At 42.3% G+C, this 22,427-nt stretch overlaps 1 protein-coding gene across 2 annotated transcripts in view; it reads left to right on the top strand.

Annotated features, from left to right (window-relative positions):
* The window catches only part of AP4E1 (adaptor related protein complex 4 subunit epsilon 1), a 147,644-nt gene that overhangs the window by 38,897 nt on the left and 86,320 nt on the right, over positions 1-22,427 (top strand). For both annotated transcript variants that reach the window (XM_073618706.1, XM_073618707.1), the window contains exons 4-7: positions 4,445-4,518; positions 6,030-6,151; positions 11,156-11,315; positions 11,428-11,594. In XM_073618706.1, the coding sequence (XP_073474807.1) occupies positions 4,445-4,518; positions 6,030-6,151; positions 11,156-11,315; positions 11,428-11,594 (523 nt within the window). The remainder of the gene's footprint in view (positions 1-4,444; positions 4,519-6,029; positions 6,152-11,155; positions 11,316-11,427; positions 11,595-22,427) is intronic.

Below are 22,427 nucleotides of genomic sequence, written 5' to 3'. Positions count from 1 at the left end.
TTGTGTTTTTATTTTTTTTACACTTTTTTTTTGTAACTGTAACTTTTATAACTGTAACCGGTTCCAGGTTCGGGTTTCTCAAAATGCGATGGCATCTTGGGAGACCCTGTGAAAGTGTGCCTAGCCTGTGGAATGCTGTACGCTATGTTAATACTCAACTAGTGTATGGTAGCGTTCAAAACATTCACCAATGCAAAGACCAGGATTGTGAGGACAGGAGGGACAATAATAGCGGGTGTCACGCCTATATCCGCGCTTGCTGCAGACACAACATCTTTTTTGGGGGGGTTAGTTGGGTAGGGGTACTCGGGAGGACATAAAGAAAATGCCTCTCATGCAGCCGACTGCATTTGGTTGGGAATGTGAATGGGGGAAGTACGGGTGCTGCAGAAGTGGTGGGTTCCCAATTAGGATTGGCGAATGCAGCAGGAAGGGCATTATGGGCACTACGGGCCTGTGTTTGTCTTCTTGGTGGCAGCGGGACACTACTTGTGCTTGCCACCTCACCAGCTTGAACTGCACTTATGGGACTCGCCACGTCGCCAAGTGTTACTGCAGTGCTGGTTTGACTACGACCGGGGTGTACTAGGGCGCTGGTGCTTGCCAGTTCACCAAAACGCTACCAAAAAAACTGTTAGCGATCGCAGGGATCAGGCCTGACTCTGCGAACGCTGCAGTTATGCGTTTAGTGTTTTGTAAGTGACAGTGATCGATCGACACTGCACTTGGGTGGGCTGGGCCGGGCCAGGCGGAGGGGCAAAACGCAGGTGCTAGCAGGTATCTGGGCTGATCCCGCTAACACTGCGTTTTTGGGAACCCTAAACTTCTGGGGACGCTAGTGTAGATCTGATCGGATCAGATATTGATCCGTTCAGATACTATACCACTAAGGGAGCTGTACGGTGCGTGCGTGGGTGTTAGTGGTACTGGCGCTAACCTGACGCTGCCTGGGGCAGGTGCTTGCCAGTTCACCAAAACGCTACTAAAAAAACTGTTAGCGATAGCAGGGATCAGGCCTGACTCTGCGAATGCTGCAGTTATGCGTTTAGTGTTCTGTAATTGACAGTGATCGATCGATACTGCACTTGGGTGGGCTGGGCCAGGTGGAGGGGCAAAACGCAGGTGCTAGCAGGTATCTGGGCTGATCCCGCTAACACTGCATTTTTGGGAACCCTAAACTGCTGGGGACGCCAGTATAGATCTGATCGGATCAGATATTAATCCGTTCAGATACTATACCACTAAGGGAGGTGTACGGTGCGTGCGTGGGTGTTAGCGGTACTGGCGCTAATCTGACGCTGCCTGGGGCTGGTGCTTGCCAGTTCACCAAAACGCTACCAAGAAAACTGTTAGAGATCGCCCCGACACTATAAAAAATAAACAAACTAACCAGCGTCACCCGTAACAGTTATACGGTGATCAGTGGTGAAAGGGTTAACTAGGGGGCAATCAAGGGGTTAAAACATTTATTGGGTAGTATATGGGGGTCCCTGACGCTATAAAACGCTGACAGCGAACCTAAATATTTACGTCCCTAACTAGCGTCACCAGCGACACTAATACAGCGATCAGAAAAATGATCGCTTAGTGACACTGGTGACGGGGGTGATCAAGGGGTTAAAACTTTATTAGGGGGGGTTGGGGGGGTATCCTAGACCTACAGGGGGCTAACACTAACTGCCCTACCACTTCTAACTGTCACAAACTGACACCATGCAGTAATCAGAAAAAAAAAAAAAAATACTGCTTGGTGTCAGTGTGACGGGGGGGTGATTGGGGGTGATCGGGGGGGGGGGATCGGGGGTGTAAAGTATGCCTGGCATGTTCTACTGTGTGTGTGTGTGTGTTGTGCACTCACATGTCTTCTCTCCTCGGCGCCGGAACGGAAACTGCCGAGCCGAGGAGAGATGACATCACATCCTCTGCCTCTTTGTACTACACAGAGGCAGGGGATGATTGTCATTGGCTAGGACGGATCGCGAGGGGGGGGCACGATCGGATGGCCTCCCCCTCATCTCTAAACGCTCCCAGACCAAAGCCAACCGCCGCTGCCACCGGGGGGGTCCGATCGGACCCCCCGCCCGCGGGAGGCAGATCACGTATGGGTATGTGATTCTGCCTGCCCGTGCCATTCTGCCGACGTATATCGGCGTGAGGCGGTTGGCAAGTGGTTAAAGCTGAACTCCAGGAATTTTAGCCACTAAGATAAGATCTGCATGCTTGCCACCTCAAGGACTTACCTCTTTAATTTGGATCTTAGATTTATGGCAGTCCCTGAGGCACTCTGGTGCTCTGAGAGGAAAGAGGCTGTGTTCTCACACACACCCCATCCCTGTGAATGAGTTTACAGAATACAAAGGCTTCTGTGAATGTGCAGCAGAGGGGAAGGTTGGGCACAACAGCTGCATGCAACTCTGTAGCTATCGGAGCTTAGGAGGTCCAGAAATGGAGCTCCAGAACGATAGCATTGGCTATCCTTCTGTAGCTCCGTAAAATGTCTAAACCTAAAGAAATAACTCCACAAGGTGGAATGCAAAAACACCTGTTGCTTTTGTCAGAAATCTTGTTAGGTGATAATGTCCCAGGCTCAATGTGTAAGGAGATATTCTGGAGATGAGGTCTGTGTAATCCATCAGGAATGAAGTAGGCAGGGCTAACATGTGCTTAGAAATTCAGGGCTGTGTTGTCGTATGGAAGAGGAAAATTGGAGCACACTATTTTACTACAATAAAAGTTATTCTTTGTACTTGGAGCCTGTTTTAAAGTGGTTCTAAATGTTGGGTGGTTTTTACCTCAATGCACTCTCTGCATTAAGGTAGAAAAAAACCTTACCTGAGCCTGTCACGATGAAGCAATGTGCCTGGCAGCAGTCTTCTCTCCCCTCTCTTCTCTCTACTCACAAAGACTTGGGCAGCAGGAGCTATTGGCTTCTGCTGCTGTCAATCAAATGATGCAAGGATGGATCGATCGGGGTGGGGCCAGTTCGTGCTGTCTGTGTCAATGAGCACAGGCAGTGAGGCTCAGGAGTGAGCCTGCACATGTGCCCCCATAGCAAGCAGCTAAGAGGAGGAGCAAGGAGCACCGGTGGGGGGCCCCAGATCAGGGAGGATTGGGACTGCTCTGTGCAAAACCATTAAGTATAACGTGTTTGTAAAGCTTAGAATTTATTAAAATAACAATCACTTTAAGAGAATGAAAGTTGGAGAAATGTGCATGTATTCTAGAGATGTACTAATATGTACTTTTGTTTTTTATTTTGCTTTGGCACTAAACTTTAAGTTGTTTCGGATACCTCCCTTTTTGCCAGGATAGCAGAACTAATCCACTCCTCAAATCCACAAGAATGGCATCCATACACTAAATTAACCCTTTTAGCTTTATTAATTAAAGTACAAGCTCCTCCCTCTGATATATTTAACCTATAAGTTGAAATCAAAGAGGAGTGCTCAATCCCTATTTCCTACTCAAACAGATTGCAGGGCTTCAGAGCCCGACTCCAAGCTTCTGCCAGATTGCTTCCAATAGGATATTAGTAATAGTCCACGTCAGCGAAGGTTCCAATGTAAAGTCATACATTTTATTCATGGAATAAGGCTATATCCGTGTCAACGGTACAGATGTCTCTAACCATCAGCCCATCCTGGAAAATTCTCTGATTTATGACAACAATTTTAAATATACAATGGTGCCCTGTGTCATAATTGTAGGATATACTCACATGCTGGTCACACCATATTTGTCATAAAATTGCCAAGAAATACCAAAAATCTTTTTCCTGGGATTTTATTGGAGGTCTAAAAAGTTCACTTCATCAATATTATGATATTGCTGGTAGAGTGTCAAGTCAATATGGCAGTCAAAACAATGAATCAAAAATCAACCTGAATCTGGCCTGGGGGCTGTGGGGGGGGGGGGAAAGGAAGTGGCCCGTTCACAGGCCTAGGTAAGAAACTGCAGAGAAACCAGCAGAAAAAGCTAGGGTGCAGGCATGCCTTGTTTGGTTCAAAGTGCCTAGATACACTGCCAAAGTGATGCCCTTGATGGTGCCAATTGCTATTGAATAACATGCAAGCTGCCACTGCTGACCTTTCTTTAGGGAAATGATGGCTATCATTTTGACTATCTTGCTTTGGTATATTGAGTCACAACCTAGAGTTATCATGCAGATAACGACTTCTGACTATTCTCTGACTTTCCTGATATGCATACTTTTTCACAAAATGTAGAACCGGATGGTTGGCATAACTGCCATGCAATTGGCGTTTTTGGAAGAAGGCCAGCAATGGCAGCTCCTGTATTTCTCCCATGGCAAATCTACTTTACAGATTTTTATTAAAATGCATTTGTGATAGACTGAACTTTGTGTTGTGTATGTGACATCTGATGTATTTTCCTTTTTTGACAATAAAATCCCCATATAATTGTATGTCTTTATTTTTTTCAGGATATCTTGCAGTGTCACTGTTCCTTCATGAGAACCATGAGTTGCTGCTCTTGTTAGTAAATACAGTGCTAAAGGTAACATCCAACATGAATATTTTGTCATCTTTTTGTAGTAGTTCTTAGGAATAAACTGCACAGAAAACTATACATAGTTTTTTTGTATAGTGTTTGCTGGAATGCATTATGGATTTAGTATAGTCCCCCTCCAATTAAGCTAACAGGATGCATCCTCGTGTACGTAGCCTCTCACCTGGTGCTGATTCCTATGAACATATAATCTGTAATCATGGATTGTTTTTCATGGCAAACCTAGGAATCGTAGATCAGGCTGGTGCATTATATTGGGCACAAACCAAAGTCTTACGATCTTGTGCCAGTAGGATACATAATCCACTGACATTTGCTTCATATGTATTCAAGTCTGTGATATTTTTTTTTTTTTTTTTTTAATTTTTAATCAAGACTCAAATGTTATTGAAAATTAAGAGTAGTACAATAATATGACATAGTACATAACATGGACTAAAATTATGATGACAGGAGTACACAGTAGCTTCATATTCCAGACTTCCAAAGCAAGTTCAAGTAATAACAGTAGCAGAAATGGCATAATTTGGTAATTTAAGCAGAGTATGAATAGCAAAAAAAAGGGGCAAGAGGGGGTCGGGAAAGGGAGAGGACTCCACCTGTGGTCAGCTGAGGAAGAGGGCAGCCAGTAGCATAGTTGGCTGGGTTAGAACATATCATCAAGCGAATTTAACACACCATGACATTGAGTAGACTGCTGTTGCCTGTGCAGGGTCTCAATATGGTGTAGTAGGTTAATCTGATAAAGCAATATAAATTTTAAACACGGGTATCAGATTGCGTAAGCCACCTATTCCATATTTTGTGATACTTGGAGGGACATCCTCTATGAAGGTAAACTAACTTTTTGTAAGGAAGTGTGGAGTTAACATCTATCAACCAGGCTTGGAGAGTAGGAGGGGCTGCCTGCATCCAAGAACGTGCAATACATTTTCTGGCACTGAAAAAGGGTCATATGAAGAAATGTAGTTAAGAACTTATCCATATCAGGATCAAGTAGAAGGCCAAGGAGGCAAGGTTTGGGGTCTAGTTGGAGAGGGGAACCCCATCCGGTCATGTAGAAATTGTATGATTTGTAGACAAAAGGCCTGTATATCGGGCAGGTCCAGATCAGGTGATAGAATGTGCCTGATGCAGCAGTGCATTGGGAGCATAATGGGCTGCTATCTGGACAATATCTGACACCGGAGTTGAGTAAGGTATGCCCAATGAATAACATATAGTTGCGTAAGGCGGTCGGGGACCTTAGGAAAAACCAGTTTGGGCCCATCCAAAACCTCCTCCCATTCTGAGTCATCTAAAGCCCTTACATCTGCCACCCAGCGATACTTTACCCTATAGGCCATGTGGGTGGTAGGTAGGTGCTGGTTTTGGAGAGCTCTGATAATGATTATGAAATGGTGGCTGAATAGAATTTGAAGAATAATGCACATGAATATCTAGCCCAAGTCTTCTGTTCTAATTTCCTCTTCATGTGCCTCTCTATGTGCCTCTCTTAGGACTTGCAGAGCACCAATCTGGTGGAGGTGTGTATGGCTTTGACTGTGGTGAGTCAGATATTTCCTCGGGAGATGATTCCAGCTGCTTTGCCACTCATAGAGGACAAGCTGCAACATTCTAAGTAAGCCAAACGTGATTTGTGGAGCATTGGTCCTAGGATGTAATGAGTGTTTTGTAAAGTGGTCATGAATTTTATGTTTGTGTTTCATTTAAATCTTGGATGCAAGAAATATAACTGTGCACTTTGATCGCTGTTAACCTGAGATTTTACTACATATTTCTCATAATAGAAGGTATGCTTCGTCACCTCCCAACTCCTCGCCCATGTTTCATAGGCCCTTGGGTAAACCAAATATCATCAAATCATCCATTTTATATTTTTATTATATATAATAAATATTAAAAGCAAGCATTGCAATAATTTTTGCAAAAATGTTAACTTGCTCTAGTGCAGCGATGCTTCACCAGGGTTCTGTGGAATCCTAGGGTTACCCCAAAGTTTGCTAGGGGTTCCTTGAGCAGTGAACAACTTCTGCCTCTCAGCTGAGTAACCATTGACAATGATGATCCCTTTTTTTAGCTATCTAAAAGGAGGAGATTTTTCCGAATGACCACGAATATAAGGAGCATTATTAACATTAACCACTCTTGTACTGTGAGTTGTAGGTATAGTAATTATTAGCAGGGGTTCCCTGAGCCTGGAAAGGTAATTCAAGGGTTCCCTGTTTTAAAAAGGTTGAGAGACTGTAATTTGTTGGGGGAACACTGTGATATTCACAATACACAGTGCCTTTATTTGGTGGAAAAAAAACATGTGTGGCACAGATGTTGACTGTGCATACTGACTGATCACTGTACAATCTGTGTGCGACCTATGCTCAACATCCTAACATTACCTCTGTAACAGAATGTAGCTGAATAGCCTGACATACTGATAAGATTTTAGAGGGAGAAGCTATGTGTCTGTCCTTGAAGCAGCTTCATGAATATATAGAAATGGCAAACAAGTTAAATGTATGGAAGTAACATTAAAATTATGCAACCTGTAAAGTGGCTGTAAACCCCACATATACTCAGTAAAGTGACTGGCCTCAGGTGATAAATAGAGATGAAACCAATCCTGCTACATACGTTGTACCTGTTTTTTTTACAGCTGTCTTTCCCTACATCCATTCAAAGTGCAGGATCTCTCGGCTTTGAAAAGTAGGAGGTGGGGAGCTGAAGTTAAATCAGTGAGGAAAGCTCTGAGAGCTGATTGGAGGGAAGGGACACACCCTGCTTCATACAACACACCGGAACAGAGCAGAGGCAGTCAGACTGTGCCCCCAACCCCCCCCCCCCCCCCCTGTCACCATTTTTCTCTTGGTGTCAGGAAAACTGGTCAGAAGTGACTCATGCAGATAGCAGAGGAGGAGGGAAGCAGCAGAGAGAAATGACACTTGGTGCTCTTAATTAAGACAAGTACACGCTATAGAGGCATATGCTTTGTTCGTATTTCATATCTGAGGTTTACAACCACTTTAAGAAAAACAAACTGGCTGATCCAGTGGGACAAATAAAGGAAAATAATTTAGAAACTCAGAGTAACCAATCAGAATGTATTGACACACCTAATAGATTTTTCCTGATTTGTTATGGTCACTGCATTTTGCAGTTAGTGCTCTGCCATTTTTATGTAACTTTAGATCTGTAACTTTAAATAGAGAGATGCTCACTCCACGCTAGACCATTTTTTTAAACTTAATCTTGGGGCCACCATTTCTGTGATTGTTGTCCTAAAATCTTACACCAGCTACTTGCATTTCCAGTATCCCAACTGCTCTGCCTGTAAGACAGTAGATGATGTGAAATCAAAACCCCCTATTTCTTTGTGGCTCATGGGGACAGGAAAGGATGCACAGAAGTGAGTGTCATCTGTTGAACTCGCACCTAATCTGGTTGTAGGGCTGGTTCACACCACAAAAACGCACTCCAGATCTGTTCCGGATGCGTTTCTGCATGCACATTTTTGATGCATCCCACATGCATTTTTTTGGTTTGGTTTTTTTTTTTTTCCCCCTCACTGTACTGCGGTTCGGTGTGTTTTTCTATGCTTTTTACAGTACAGTCCAGTGCAGAAAAAATGCAGCGTGTTCTATTTTTTTTTTTTTTTCTGTAACTGGAAAGCCCTGGAACCACTTGACAAAGCAGCCAATTTAAACCCTACTATATATTTTGCTTGTTAATATGCCTAGTGTGCAAAGTGTGATTATATTCTTGGTAGCAAGATGTCAAATTTAATTCTAGATTCTGAAGTTGGTGATAAATGAAAATATTATGCAAAGCTGTAATGTGAGATAGAGGTGTGAATTGCATCAAGTAATATCTAGCTTTAAGTGTTTAATTTATCCTGCTGAGTAGAATAGCTATTGTTGGTTTCTCCTATTATTTGATGCATAAATCAACCTTCCTTCCTTTTTTTTTTTTTTTTTTTTTTTTTTTTTACATTATTGGTACAATTGCTTTTCATAGACTTGAGTTATACAACGTAGTTAAATATTAGAAGATACAGAGACTGCAGAATGAGAACTTAATGTTTTATTTATTACAGGTACTTTTATAGCGCCATCAATTTACACAGTGCTTTACATGTATGTTGTACATTCACATCAGTCCCTACCCTCAAGGAGCCTAGAGGCTAAAGTCCCCAACTCACAAACATACATACACATACTAGGGACAATTTAGATAGAAGCCAACTGGCCTACCAGCATGTCTTTGGAGTGTGGAAGGAAACCGGAGAAAACCCTCAGTCATAGGGAGAACATGCAAACTCCAGGCAGGTAATGCCGTGGTTGGGATTCAAACCAGCGACCCTAGTGCTGCCAGGTGGAAGTGCTTTCCACTTAGCCACTGTGATGCAGGGATTGAGCATGCAAAATACATAATACCTTGGTAAAATGAGTTACTTACAATGAATTTGAAGCCACTCTAAGATGGCTGGGCTGCTGCCTTCCAGTCCAGCCAATGGTGCACAGTTCTCCTCCCTTGCACCGCAAACAGTATGCTCAGAGCCAAACACCACTTTCGTGAAGTTAAAACCAACTTTATTTTCCCAGCAAATGCCCAAACGCTGTACCAAGCTGCTTATATCTAACACAATTAAAGTGGTTGTTAAGCCACTATAACCTATTCATGCCATCCCCTCTGTTATATAACAATATGTGTCCCAGTGTCTGATCTATATAAAAACTATGCTGATTATACCTTATATCAGAGCGTCTCCCGGCACTCACGTGACGCCTCGGCTCTCTGTCCTCTCCAGCTGACATCAGCGGGAGTGCTTGGCTCCGCCCGCTATAGCTGTCAGCCGGGGTGGAGAGAGCCGAGGCGTCAAGTGAGTCGCTCTGATATAAGGTATAATCGGCATATTTTTTTTATATAGATCAGACACTGGGACACATATTCTTATATAACAGAGGGGGTGACATGAATATATTATAGTTTTCAAAGCAGCAGAAGGCTCAGTTCACACTTGCGCGAATTGCCATGCAACTTTGGACATCAAGTCACATGACCAGTTATTCTCCATGTTTTCCAATGATATATATGCAACTTAAAGTTGCAGTGACTTCAAAGTAGTTCATGCACTACTTTGGTCTGACTTTCATGCAACTTGAGGGGCAAAGACTTTAATGTTAACCCTCAAAAGTTGCCTGAAAGTTGTACTTGAATGTTATACAATGCAACAGTTGTCCATTATCATTGGTGAAAGCCAAAGTCTTATCCAAGTCGTACCCATTCAAAGTCGCATCAGAGTTGAGCTACAAAGAGTCGTACAAGTGTGAATGGAGCCTTAGAGGCAGCTGGGTGGAGGTTTTTGTTCTGGAACAATTGGGCTCCATTCACACTTGTGTAACTTGTAATGCATGTTTGGGCACTAAAGTTGTTTTTTTCTAAAAGATATTTTATTGAAATTTTCTCAATAAGTATACAGGGTTACAAAGGTTGGTGTAATAACATAATCTTAATTAGAATCTCAAGTAATACTAACCATACAAAAAGGTATGAGAACGCAAGGCTTATGGAAAAAGGTATTGTGCTCCCTTCAGTAGCGTATCATGCCAACAAATGGTCTTGGCTACACCCCACTATGGCTGCTGAATTGAGTTGCTGTTCATTCTGAGTTTTTTCTCTGCTCAAATCCACTACAGAAAATGTTATTATATAACATATCCTTTATATCCTCCTAGCACCATATATGTATTTTCATTTGTATTTGTTCATTTTTATGCATTGGCCTCTCTAGGTAATTACAGTTTACTCCCGAATCTGATTAGAAAATTTCCAATAGTGACCGGTAGAGAAGCTTAGATCCATTTGTAGAAGGTACACCAGCCTGCCTATAATTTGTTGTACTTTAAATGGTATCTCTACTTTTGTGGGGTGGGAAAAAACAGCAAATTAAGAAAAAATATAGCATATACTGTACAATTGCGACACAAGTCATATTGTAATTGAATCTTATTAGAAATTACCCTACCTTTTCAATACGCAGCTGCTGTAATTTTCTGAAAATGCAATGCAATATGGCTACCTGGAGGTGTTCTGTACACAGAATGTGTACAAAACGCCCCCCAGAAACATAATTTCCTGCATGTGTGATTGGCTCACTGATCTTCCCAGAAGTCTGCCCTAAGATGCAAGTCAGATTTCAGGCATCCCCTGCAACAAAGATGTAATTTTTGGTGAGATACTTCCAATAGGAACACATCTAAAGGGATACAGGCCCAGCAGCTTTCCTCATTAATGCCCTGCAGCTAATTGATAATTATGAAAGCACTCCCATTAGATTCACTTTCCCACATGGATCCAGACAAACGCATAGGGATTTCTTTAGTATAACAAAAGGTAGGAATCTGCAACAAAGTATGTTAAAATCCTTACAATGTACACATCACCCAGGGGGGGAAGTTTTTTTTTTTTTTTTTTCTCAACAAAAATGGAGTTACTCTTTTTAAATATACCTTGAAAAGAATAGATTATTGTTGCTGTTAAAGTATTATTGAATGTAAAATATCGCAAATGTTGCATGTATCGATATCAGTCTTGGAACATTTATTCTTTATAAAACCTTATTTTCTAGGGAGATTGTGAGAAGGAAAGCAGTATTGGCATTGTATAAGTTTTATATGATTGCGCCCACACAAGTACAACACATACAGGAGAAATTTCGGAAATCTCTGTGTGATCGGGACGTGGGAGTCATGGCTGCCTCTTTACACATATATCTACAGGCAATCAAGGTAAAAACCATATTCACAGCTAGAACTGAAATACTGTTACCAATGGTAACTTTAACTAATTTAAATGCGCATCTCATTTATAAACTCTTGCATGTTTATTTCTGTTACACAGGACAACCCATCTGGATACAAAGACCTGACAGGCTCGTTTGTCACAATTTTGAAACAGGTGGTTGGAGGAAAGTTACCTGTAGATTTTAATTATCACAGTGTTCCAGCACCCTGGCTTCAAATTCAACTCCTACGAATACTGAGACTATTAGGAAAGGATGATCCAAGGTAAAACTTATTTATATGTCGTGAAATAGACCAGTGATTGCTGGAATTATTTTGATGTGACTTTGGGCACAGCTGACTACATTATCTACTTAAGAGGACCTATACTATAGAAGCTCTGCCCAGAAAAAAAACAAAGGACAAAGGACTAGTCACCAGTATTGCCTGTGGTCTCCCTGCAGCTGATCCTTTCCCCATCTCTTTGTGGAGGTGGCCATCTTGGTAGTGGAGCAGGAATTTGGACATGTCAGAGCTGCCCCCCTGATGGCTAGTGATCTGATCACTGGTGTTAGGAATATTCAGGCAGGAGCAGAAATCTCAGATTCAAACATTAAAGGAAGCAAAAGCAGAAAGGTTTAAACTTGTCCGCGCCGCAGATTGTCCCAATTCCCTGAGCTGTAGTCATTCAAAACCTCCCAGGTTGTGATCAAATGTTCAAAGAAATTCACCGTGCTAAAAAGCTAATGAGTATTTTGCCAACAAGTACAATGAACTACAAATATACACTCGCCGGCCACTTTTATTAGATACACCTTGCTAGTACCGGGTTCGAAACCCCCCCCTTTTGCCTTAATTCTTCGTGGCATAGATTCTACAAGGTGTTGGAAAAATGTTGGTCCATATTGACATATCATCGCGCAGTTTCTGCAGAATTGTCTGCTGCACATCCATGACGCAAATCTCCCATTCCACCACATCCCAAAGGTGTTTTATTGGATTGAGATCTGGTGACTGTGGAGGCCATTGGAGTACAGTGACCTCATTGTCATGCTCAAGAAATCAGTGGTAAGATGATTTGAGCTTTGTGACATGGTGCATTATCCTGCTGGAAGTAGCCATCAGAAGATGGGTACACTGTAGTCATAAAGGGATGGACATGGTCAGCAACAATACTCAGGTAGGCCGTGGCGTTTAAATGATGCTCAGTTGGTACTAAGGGACCCAAAATGTGCCAAGAAAATATCCCCCCCACCATTACACCCTCACCACCAGCCTGAATTGATGATGCAAGGCAGGATGGATCCATGCTTTCATGTTTACGCCAAATTCTGACCCGGCCATCTGAATGTTGCAGCTGAAATCGACTCATCAGACCAGGCAATGTTTTTCCAATCTTCTAATGTCCAATTTTGGTGAGCCTGTGCAAATTGTAACGAATGGTTATTTGAGTTACTGTTGCCTTTCTATCATCTTGAACCAGTCTGTCCATTCTCCTCAACATCAACAAGGCATTTTCGTCCACACAGCTTCCACTCACTGGATATTTTCTCTTTTACGGACTATTCTCTTTAAACCCTAGAGGTGTGTGTGTGTGTGTGTGTGTGTGTGTGTGTGTGTGTGTAAATTCCAGTAGATCAGTTTATGAAACACTCAGAACAGCCTGTCTGGCACCAACAACCATGCCACGTTCAAAGTCACCTAAGTGCCCTTTCTTCCCCATGCCTAAGTGCATTGAGTTGCTGCCATGTTGATTGGCTGAGTAGCAATTTGTTTTACCAAGCCATTGAACAGGTATACCTAATAAAGTGCCATTCAAATAAATAGTGAATCACCCAATTGAATAAATACACTGTATTTAAAAAAACAAAACAAAAAACTGTAAAAACTTAATGCCTTACAAAATTTCATGGGCTGCTCCTAATGACGACACAGATGTTAAAATGTATAGGACGAAGCCACGATTTGAGTGATGTCACACAGCACGCAGCCCGTATGCTCACGGCTTGGTCTCCCAGCAGGAGCCAGTGGTGCAAACTCTCACTATAATCTGAATATATCGGCTTTTATTTAATAAACGTTTTAAGCATTTTTGCACTGTGTGGAGCCTCTTTGTTCCCTCATGGAGAAGGAGTGATGTATAGGACTGATTATATCCTTGGAAGATCAGAGATTTTAACTCATGGGTGGCAGGAGGAGATAATTGGTATAGATTGCCTGGTCTGTCAAGGATTGGACTGTTTTATGTGGACAGCTCCTAAATTTTTTTCTGCATTGGGATGAGTAACTGTTTGCTTCTTAAAGGTGAAGACTACTGGGTGTTGATTTAACACTGAACTATTCAAGCATGGAGCACTTTTGTGATGAAAAGGACTTTTTAATGCATTTTAAAATTTTGAGACACATGGACAATTTTGAACTTTTAACCACTTGAGCCCCGGACCATTATGCTGCCTAAGGACCAGAGGTCTTTTTCCAATTTGGCACTGCGTCGCTTTAACTGCTAATTGCGCGGTTATGCAATGCTGTACCCAAACGAAATTTGCGTCCTTTTCTTCCCACAAATAGAGCTTTCTTTTGATGGTATTTGATCACTTCTGCAGTTTTTATTTTTTGCGCTATAAACGGAAAAAGACCGAAAATTTTGAAAAAAAATGATATTTTCTACTTTTTGTTATAAAAAAAATCCAATAAACTCAATTTTAGTCATACATTTAGGCCAAAATGTATTCGGCCACATGTCTTTGGTAAAAAAAATGTCAATAAGCGTATATTTATTGGTTTGCGCAAAAGTTATAGCGTCTACAAACTAGGGTACATTTTCTGGAATTTACACAGCTTTTAGTTTATGACTGCCTATGTCATTTCTTGAGGTGCTAAAATGGCAGGGCAGTACAAAACCCCCCCAAATGACCCCATTTTGGAAAGTAGACACCCCAAGGAAATTGCTGATAGGCATGTTGAACCCATTGAATATTTTTTTTTTTTGTCCCAAGTGATTGAATAATGACAAAAAAAAAAAAAAAAAAAAATATTTACAGAAAGTTGTCACTAAATGATATATTGCTCACACAGGCCATGGGCCTATGTGGAATTGCACCCCAAAATATATTCAGCTACTTCTCCTGAGTACGGGGATACCACATGTGTGGGACTTTTTGGGAGCCTAGCCGCGTATGGGACCCCGAAAACCAATCACCGCCTTCAGGATTTCTAAGGGTGTAACTTTTTGATTTCACTCTTCACTGCCTATCACAGTTTCGGAGGCCATGGAATGCCCAGGTGGCACAACCCCCCCCCAAATGACCCCATTTTGGAAAGTAGACACCCCAAGCTATTTGCTGAGAGGCATATTGAGTCCATGGAATATTTTATATTTTGACACAAGTTGCGGGAAAGTGACACTTTTTTTTTTTTTTTTTTTTTTTTTTGCACAAAGTTGTCACTAAATGATATATTGCTCACACAGGCCATGGGCCTATGTGGAATTGCACCCCAAAATACATTTAGCTGCTTCTCCTGAGTATGGGGATACCACATGTGTGGGACTTTTTGGGAGCCTAGCCGCGTACGGGGCCCCGAAAACCAATCACCGCCTTCAGCGTTTTTAAGGGCGTGAATTTTTGATTTTACTCTTCACTGCCTAACACCGTTTCGGAGGCCATGGAATGCCCAGGTGGCACAAACCCCCCCCAAATGACCCCATTTTGGAAAGTAGACACCCCAAGCTATTTGCTGAGAGGCATGGTGAGTATTTTGCAGCTCTCATTTGTTTTTGAAAATGAAGAAAGACAAGAAAAAACTTTTTTTTTTTTTCTTTTTTCAAATTTCAAAACTTTGTGACAAAAAGTGAGGTCTGCAAAATACTCACTATACCTCTCAGCAAATAGCTTGGGGTGTCTACTTTCCAAAATGGGGTCATTTGGGGGGGTTTTGTGCCACCTGGGCATTCCATGGCCTCCGAAACTGTGATAGGCAGTGAAGAGTGAAATCAAAAATTCACGCCCCTTAGAAAGCCTGAAGGCGGTGCTTGGTTTTCGGGGTCCCGTACACGGCTAGGCTCCCAAAAAGTCTCACACATATGGTATCCCCGTACTCAGGAGAAGCAGCAGAATGTATTTTGGGGTGTAATTTCACATATTCCCATGGCATGTTTGAGCAATATATCATTTAGTGACAACTTTGTGCAAAAAAAAAAAAAAAAAAAAAAAATTTGTCTCTTTCCCGCAACTTGTGTCGCAATATAAAATATTCCATGGACTCGACATGCCTCTCAGCAAATAGCTTGGGGTGTCTACTTTCCAAAATGGGGTCATTTGGGGGGGTTTTGAACTGTCCTGGCATTTTATGCACAACATTTAGAAGCTTATGTCACACATCACCCACTCTTCTAACCACTTGAAGACAAAGCCCTTTCTGACACTTATTTTTTACATGAAAAAGTTTTTTTTTTTTTGCAAGAAAATTACTTTGAACCCCCAAACATTATATATTTTTTTAAAGCAAATGCCCTACAGATTAAAATGGTGGGTGTTTCATTTTTTTTTTTCACACAGTATTTGCGCAGCGATTTTTCAAACGCATTTTTTGGGGAAAAAACACACTTTTTTAAATTTTAATGCACTAAAACACACTATATTGCCCAAATGTTTGATGAAATAAAAAAGATGATCTTAGACCGAGTACATGGATACCAAACATGACATGCTTTACAATTGCGCACAAACGTGCAGTGGCAACAAAATAAATACATTTTTAAAAGCCTTTAAAAGCCTTTACAGGTTACCACTTTAGATCTACAGAGGAGGTCTACTGCAAAAATTACTGCCCTCGATCTGACCTTCGCGGCGATACCTCACATGCATGGTGCAATTGCTGTTTACGTTTGACGACAGACCGCCGCTTGCGTTCGCCTTAGCGCAAGAGCAGGGGGCGACAGGGGTGCTTTTTTTTTTTTTTTTTTTTTTTCTTTATTATTTTTTTGCTTTTTTATCTTATTTTTAAACTGTTCCTTTCATTTTTTTTTTTTTTAAATCATTTTTATTGTTATCTCGGGGAATGTAAATATCCCCTATGATAGCAATAGGTAGTGACAGGTACTCTTTTTTGAAAAAATTGGGGTCTATTAGACCCTAGATCTCTCCTCTGCCCTCAAAGCATCTGACCACACCAAGATCGGTGTGATAAAATGCTTCCCCAATTTCCCAATGGCGCTATTTACATCCGGCGAAATCTAAGTCATAAAATGCTCGTAGCTTCCGGTTTCTTAGGCCATAGAGATGTTTGGAGCCACTCTTGTCTCTGATCAGCTCTATGGTCAGCTGGCTGAATCACCGGCTGCATTCTCAGGTTCCCTGTTGAGACAGGAGAGCCAGAGAAAAACACGGAAGACGGTGGGGGGGGGGGGGGGGGGCATTCCCTCCCACGGCTTGTAAAGGCAGTCTAGAGGCTAATTAGCCGCTAGGATTGCTTTTACATGAAAGCCGACCGCTGGCTGAAAAGAATGATACCAAGATGATACCTAAACCTGCAGGCATCATTCTGGTATAACCACTCAAAGTTGTGAATGGCGTACCTGAAGACAAAAAAATGGTTAACAATAAAGCACAGTAAACAATAAAGTATAAATAATTACATACCTGAAAAACAAACATGATAAAACATAATAACAATAACAATAACAATAAAACACTGCAGAATAGAATACAGTAAAAAAAGAGCAGAACAATAGAGAGAGAGAATAGAGAGAGAGAACAATAAAACGACAACTATTTTTTTTTATTTTATATATATTTTTTTTTTTTTTTTACACTTTTTTTGTAACTAACTTTTATAACTGTAACCGGTTCCAGGTTCGGGTCTCTCAAAATGCGATGGCATCTTGGGAGACCCTGTGAAAGTGTGCCTAGTCTGTGCAATGCTGTACCCTACGCTAATACTCAACTAGTGTATGGTAGCGTTCAAAACATTCACCAATGCAAAGACCAGGATTGTCAGGACAGGAGGGACAATAATAGCGGGTGTCACGCCTATATCCGCGTTTGCTGCAGACACAACATCTTTTTGGGGGGGGTTCGTTGGGTAGGGGTACTCGGGAGCACATAAAAATGCCTCTCATGCAGCCGACTGCATTTCGTTGGGGGATGTGAATGGGGGAAGTACGGGCGCTGCAGAAGTGGTGGGTTCCCAATTAGGATTGGCGAATGCAGCAGGAAGGGCACTATGGGCACGACGGCCCTGTGTTTGTCTTTTTGGTGGCAGCGGGACACTACTTGTGCTTGCCACCTCACCAGCTTGAACTGCACTTATGGGACTCGCCACGTCACCACGTGTTACTGCAGTGCTGGTTTGACTACGACCGGGGTGTACTAGGCCGCTGGTGCTTGCCAGTTCAATAAAAAGCTTCCAAAAAAACTGTTAGCGATCGCAGGGATCAGGCCTGACTCTGCGAACGCTGCAGTTATGCGTTTAGTGTTTTGTAAGTGACAGTGATCGATCGATACTGCACTTGGGTGGGCTGGACTGGGCCGGGCGGAGGGGCAAAACGCAGGTGCTAGCAGGTATCTGGGCTGATCCCGCTAACACTGCGTTTTTGGGAACCCTAAACTGCTGGGGACGCTAGTATAGATCTGATCGGATCAGATATTGATCTGTTCAGATACTATACCACTAAGGGAGGTGTACGGTGTGTGCGTGGGTGTTAGCGGTACTGGCGCTAACCTGACGCTGCCTGGTGCTTGCTTGCCAGTTCACCAAAATGCTACCAAAAAAACTGTTAGCGATCGCAGGGATCAGGCCTGACTCTGTGAACGCTGCAGTTATGCGTTTAGTGTTTTGTAAGTGACAGTGATCGATCGATACTGCACTTGGGTGGGCTGGGCGGAGGGGCAAAACGCAGGTGCTAGCAGGTATCTGGGCTGATCCCGCTAACACTGTGTTTTTGGGAACCCTAAACTGCTGGGGACGCTAGTATAGATCTGATCAGATCAGATATTGATCCGTTCAGATACTATACCACTAAGGGAGGCGCATGCTGCGTGCGTGGGTGTTAGCGGTACTGGCGCTAATCTGACGCTGCCTGGGGCGACGCATATCACCGCCGGGCGATCAGGGGGCTAAATCTTTATTAGGTAATAAACGGCGGGTGCCCTGACACTATAAAAAATAAACGAACTAACCTGCGTCACCCGTAACGGTTATACGGTGATCAGTGGTGAAAGGGTTAACTAGGGGGCAATCAAGGGGTTAAAACATTTATTAGGTAGTATATGGGGGTCCCTGTCACTATAAAACGCTGACGGCGAACCTAAATATTTACCTCACTAACTAGCGTCACCAGCAACACTAATACAGCGATCAGAAAAATGATCGCTTAGCAACACTGGTGACAGGGGGTGATCAAGGGGTTAAAACTTTATTAGGGGGGGTTAGGGGGGTACCCTAGACCTAAAGGGGGGTAATACTCACTGTCCCAACACTGTAACTGTCACAAACTGACACTATGCAGTAATCAGAAAAAAAAAAAAAAAAAAAAAAAAAAAAAAACCTGCTGGTGTCAGTTTGTGACAGGGGGGGGGGGGTGATTGGTGGGGGATCGGGGGGCGATCGGGGGGGGGATCGGGGTGTTTTGTGTGCCTGGCATGTTCTACTGTGTGTGTAGTGTGTTTTCACTCACATTGATGTCTTCTCCCCTCGGCGCTGGAACGGAAAATACCGAGCCGAGAGGAGATGACATCATTTCCTTTGCTGCTGTTTAGCATACAGCAGCAAAGGAGTGTTCCCATTGGCCGGCGGCGATCGCGAGGGGGGGGCCACGAACGGATGGCCTCCCCCTCATCTCGGATCGCCGGGGAACAGAACGGGACCGCTTCGGGCACCGGGGGGGGGGTCCGATCGGACCCCCCACCCGCGAGAGGCAAATCACGTACATGTACGTGATTTTGCCTGCCCGTGCCGCCTTGCCGACGTAAATCGGCGTTAGGCGGTCCTTAAGTGGTTAATTATCGAATTTTAAAGAGCATTGGTAATTACTCGTGTTGAAATTTTATTGAGTGTTATTTGCATGAAATTTTGTAGGGCATTCATTTATGCAGGTTTTTTTTTAATATCGTTATTCAATTGGGTGATTTACTATTTATTTGAGTGGCACTTTCATGACTTCATGGCATATACAGTTGTGCTCATAAGTTTACATACCCTGGCCGAATTTATGATTCCTTGGCCATTTTTCAGCGAATATGAATAACACAAAAACATTTCTTTCACTCATGGTTAGTGTTTGGCTGAAGCCATTTATTATCAATCAACCGTGTTTACTCTTTTTAAATCATAATGGCAGCAGAAACTACCCAAATGCCTCTGATCAAAAGATTACATATCCTGGTGATTTTGGCCTGATAACTTGCACACAAGTTGACACAAAGGGGTTTGAATGGCTATTAAAGGTAACCATCCTCACCTGTGATCTGTTTGCTTGTAATTAGTGTGCGTGTATAAAATGTCAATGAGTTTCTGGACCCCTGACAGACCCTTGCATCTTTCATCCAGTACTGCAATGACGTTTCAGGATTCTGAGTCAAGGATAAGGCAAAAGAATTGTCAGTAGATCTGCGGGAAAAGGTAGTTAAACTGCATAAAACAGGAAAGGGATATAAAAAGATATCCAAGGAATTGAGAATGCCAATCAGCAGTGTTCAAACTCTAATCAAGAGGTGGAAAATGAGGGGTTCTGTTGAAACCAAACCACGGTCAGGTAGACCAACTAAAATTTCAGCCACAACTGCCAGGAAAATTGTTTGGGATGCAAAGAAAAACCCACAAATAACTTCAGGTGAAATACAGGACTCTGAAAACATGTGGTGTGGCTGTTTCAAGCTGCACAATAAGTAGGCACTTGAATAAAGATGGTCTGCATGGTCGAGTCGCCAGAAGAAAGCCATTACTATGCAAATGACACAAAGTATCCCGCTTACAATACGCCAAACAGCACAGAGACAAGCCTCAAACCTTCTGGCACAAAGTAATTTGGAGTGATGAAACCAAAATTTAAGCTTTTTGGCCACAACCATAAACGCTACATTTGGAGAGAAGTCAATAAGGCCTATGATGAAAGGTACGGAGGTGGATCCCTGAGGAAGTCATGAGGTACGTGACGTAACGCGTAGGATTGACGCACTGGACGCAACCGGAAGTTATACACCTTTGACCCGGTTGTTTTTGTTGCGGACCGGAAGTGAGGTATTGGGTAACGGCGCTACGCCGACCTGTGAGCTGTACGCTATTTTTTATTGTCTCGCACAGCTTTTTATTTATTAAATAGTGCTCTTTGGTACTACTCGATTGGAGGCTCCTTTTTTTGTTCTTTTTTACATATCCATCCGGATCTTGATGTGAGCCTGAGCTGGCCTTACACTGACCGTTTACCTTCCGGAAGAACTTGCTGACCTCAAACCACCATCTATTCACGATGATCTTCAAGGCATTTACCCATGCCTATTAAGGTAAGGGCTCTATGAGCACATATTCCAGCTGTCAATGCTCCAATTTGCCATATCCACTGAGAAGACTCCTGAACGTTTTTTTTTTCACCTTTTTTGTGGACTGATTTAATATATTCGTCACTATTGCACCTATTTTTATATATTTTGCACCATGTTTTATGTTATAGTCACCACAGATTTCTTTCTCATTTTTGTTCACTGGACTTTTTATTTCCATCACATTGTTTTTTGGATAGTTTTTCCAAGAGTTCATACACAGTCATTCATTATTGGGAATATATTGAACTTTCGCCACTTTATTTGAATTTGTGTATGGTTTGATACACTCACCTTCAATTAATACTGCAGTTATTTGAGTAATTTTTATGACTTTGCACGAAATCACTTTAAATATGTTTTTGCTATTACTGGTTAATTTGTGAAAACCACTAGATTTTGTAGCACCCAGTCATCTACACTTGTTAGCAGCGCATAGGTTCTCATATTGTTTTATACGGAGGTGGATCGCTGATGTTTTGGGGTTTGTGGGCTACAAAGGCACAAGAAATTTGGTCAAAATTGTTGGCAAGATGAATGCAGTATGTTATCAAAAAATACTGGAGAAACATTTACATTCATCAGCCAGGATGCTTTGCACAGGACGTACTTGGACATTCCAACATGACAATGATCCAAAACACAAGGCCAAGTCGACCTGTCATTGGCTACAGCAGAACAAAGTGAAGGTTCTGGAGTGGCCATCTCAGTTTTCCTGACCTCAGTATCATTGAGCCACTGGGGAGATCTCAAAACGTGCAGTTCATGCAAGACAGCCCAAGAATTTGCAGGAACTGGAGGCTTTTTGCCAAGAGGAATGGGCAGCTTACTATCTGAGAAGATAAAGAGCCCCATCCGCAAATACCACAAAAGACTTCAAGCTGTCATTGATGTTAAAGGGGGCAATACACGGTATTAAGAACTGGGGTATGTAAACTTTTGATCAGGGTCATTTGGATAGTTTCTGTTGCCATTATGATTTAAAAAGCGTAAACACAGTTGATTGATAATAAATGGCTTCAACCAAACACTAACCATGAGTGAAAGAAAAGTTTTTGGGTTATCATTCATATTCTCTGAAAAATGGCCAAGAAATCATAAATTCTGCCAGGGTATGTAAACTTATGAGCACAACTGTATTTGTAATTCATCGCACTTGTTGGGATAATACTCGTTAGCTTTTTAGCACGGTCATTTTCTTTGAACATTAGAAGCAGGCAGATTACTGCAGGTCCTCGGGTGCAGTCAGAGGTACCATTGCATTAGATGAGATGAACCTCATCCTAATGAGGTTAATTAACAGGAATACCATGGCACAATCACATCAACCATGTGCATTTTCTTCAGGGGGACTACAAGACAAGTTTTGTTTTTTGTTTTTTTGTTTTTTTTTTTGTTTTTTTTTGGGGGGGATTAACATTTCTAGATCTTTCCTTTTTAAGATGGCACAACATGTTCATTTTTTGTGTTTGTGTCCACTTTAAGGCCCCTTTACATACAGGCATTCCGTTTTCTTCATCCTTTTCAGTCACGTTATTTTTGTTCGAAAACTGGATGAAAAACGGATCCGGACTTCAGTTTT

This window comes from Aquarana catesbeiana, linkage group LG03, assembly GCF_042186555.1.
Source record: "Aquarana catesbeiana isolate 2022-GZ linkage group LG03, ASM4218655v1, whole genome shotgun sequence".
In the NCBI taxonomy this organism is placed as follows: Eukaryota; Metazoa; Chordata; class Amphibia; order Anura; family Ranidae; genus Aquarana; species Aquarana catesbeiana.
The sequence above is the reverse complement of the archived record's forward strand: the minus strand, read 5'-3'. Positions and strand labels throughout refer to the sequence as shown.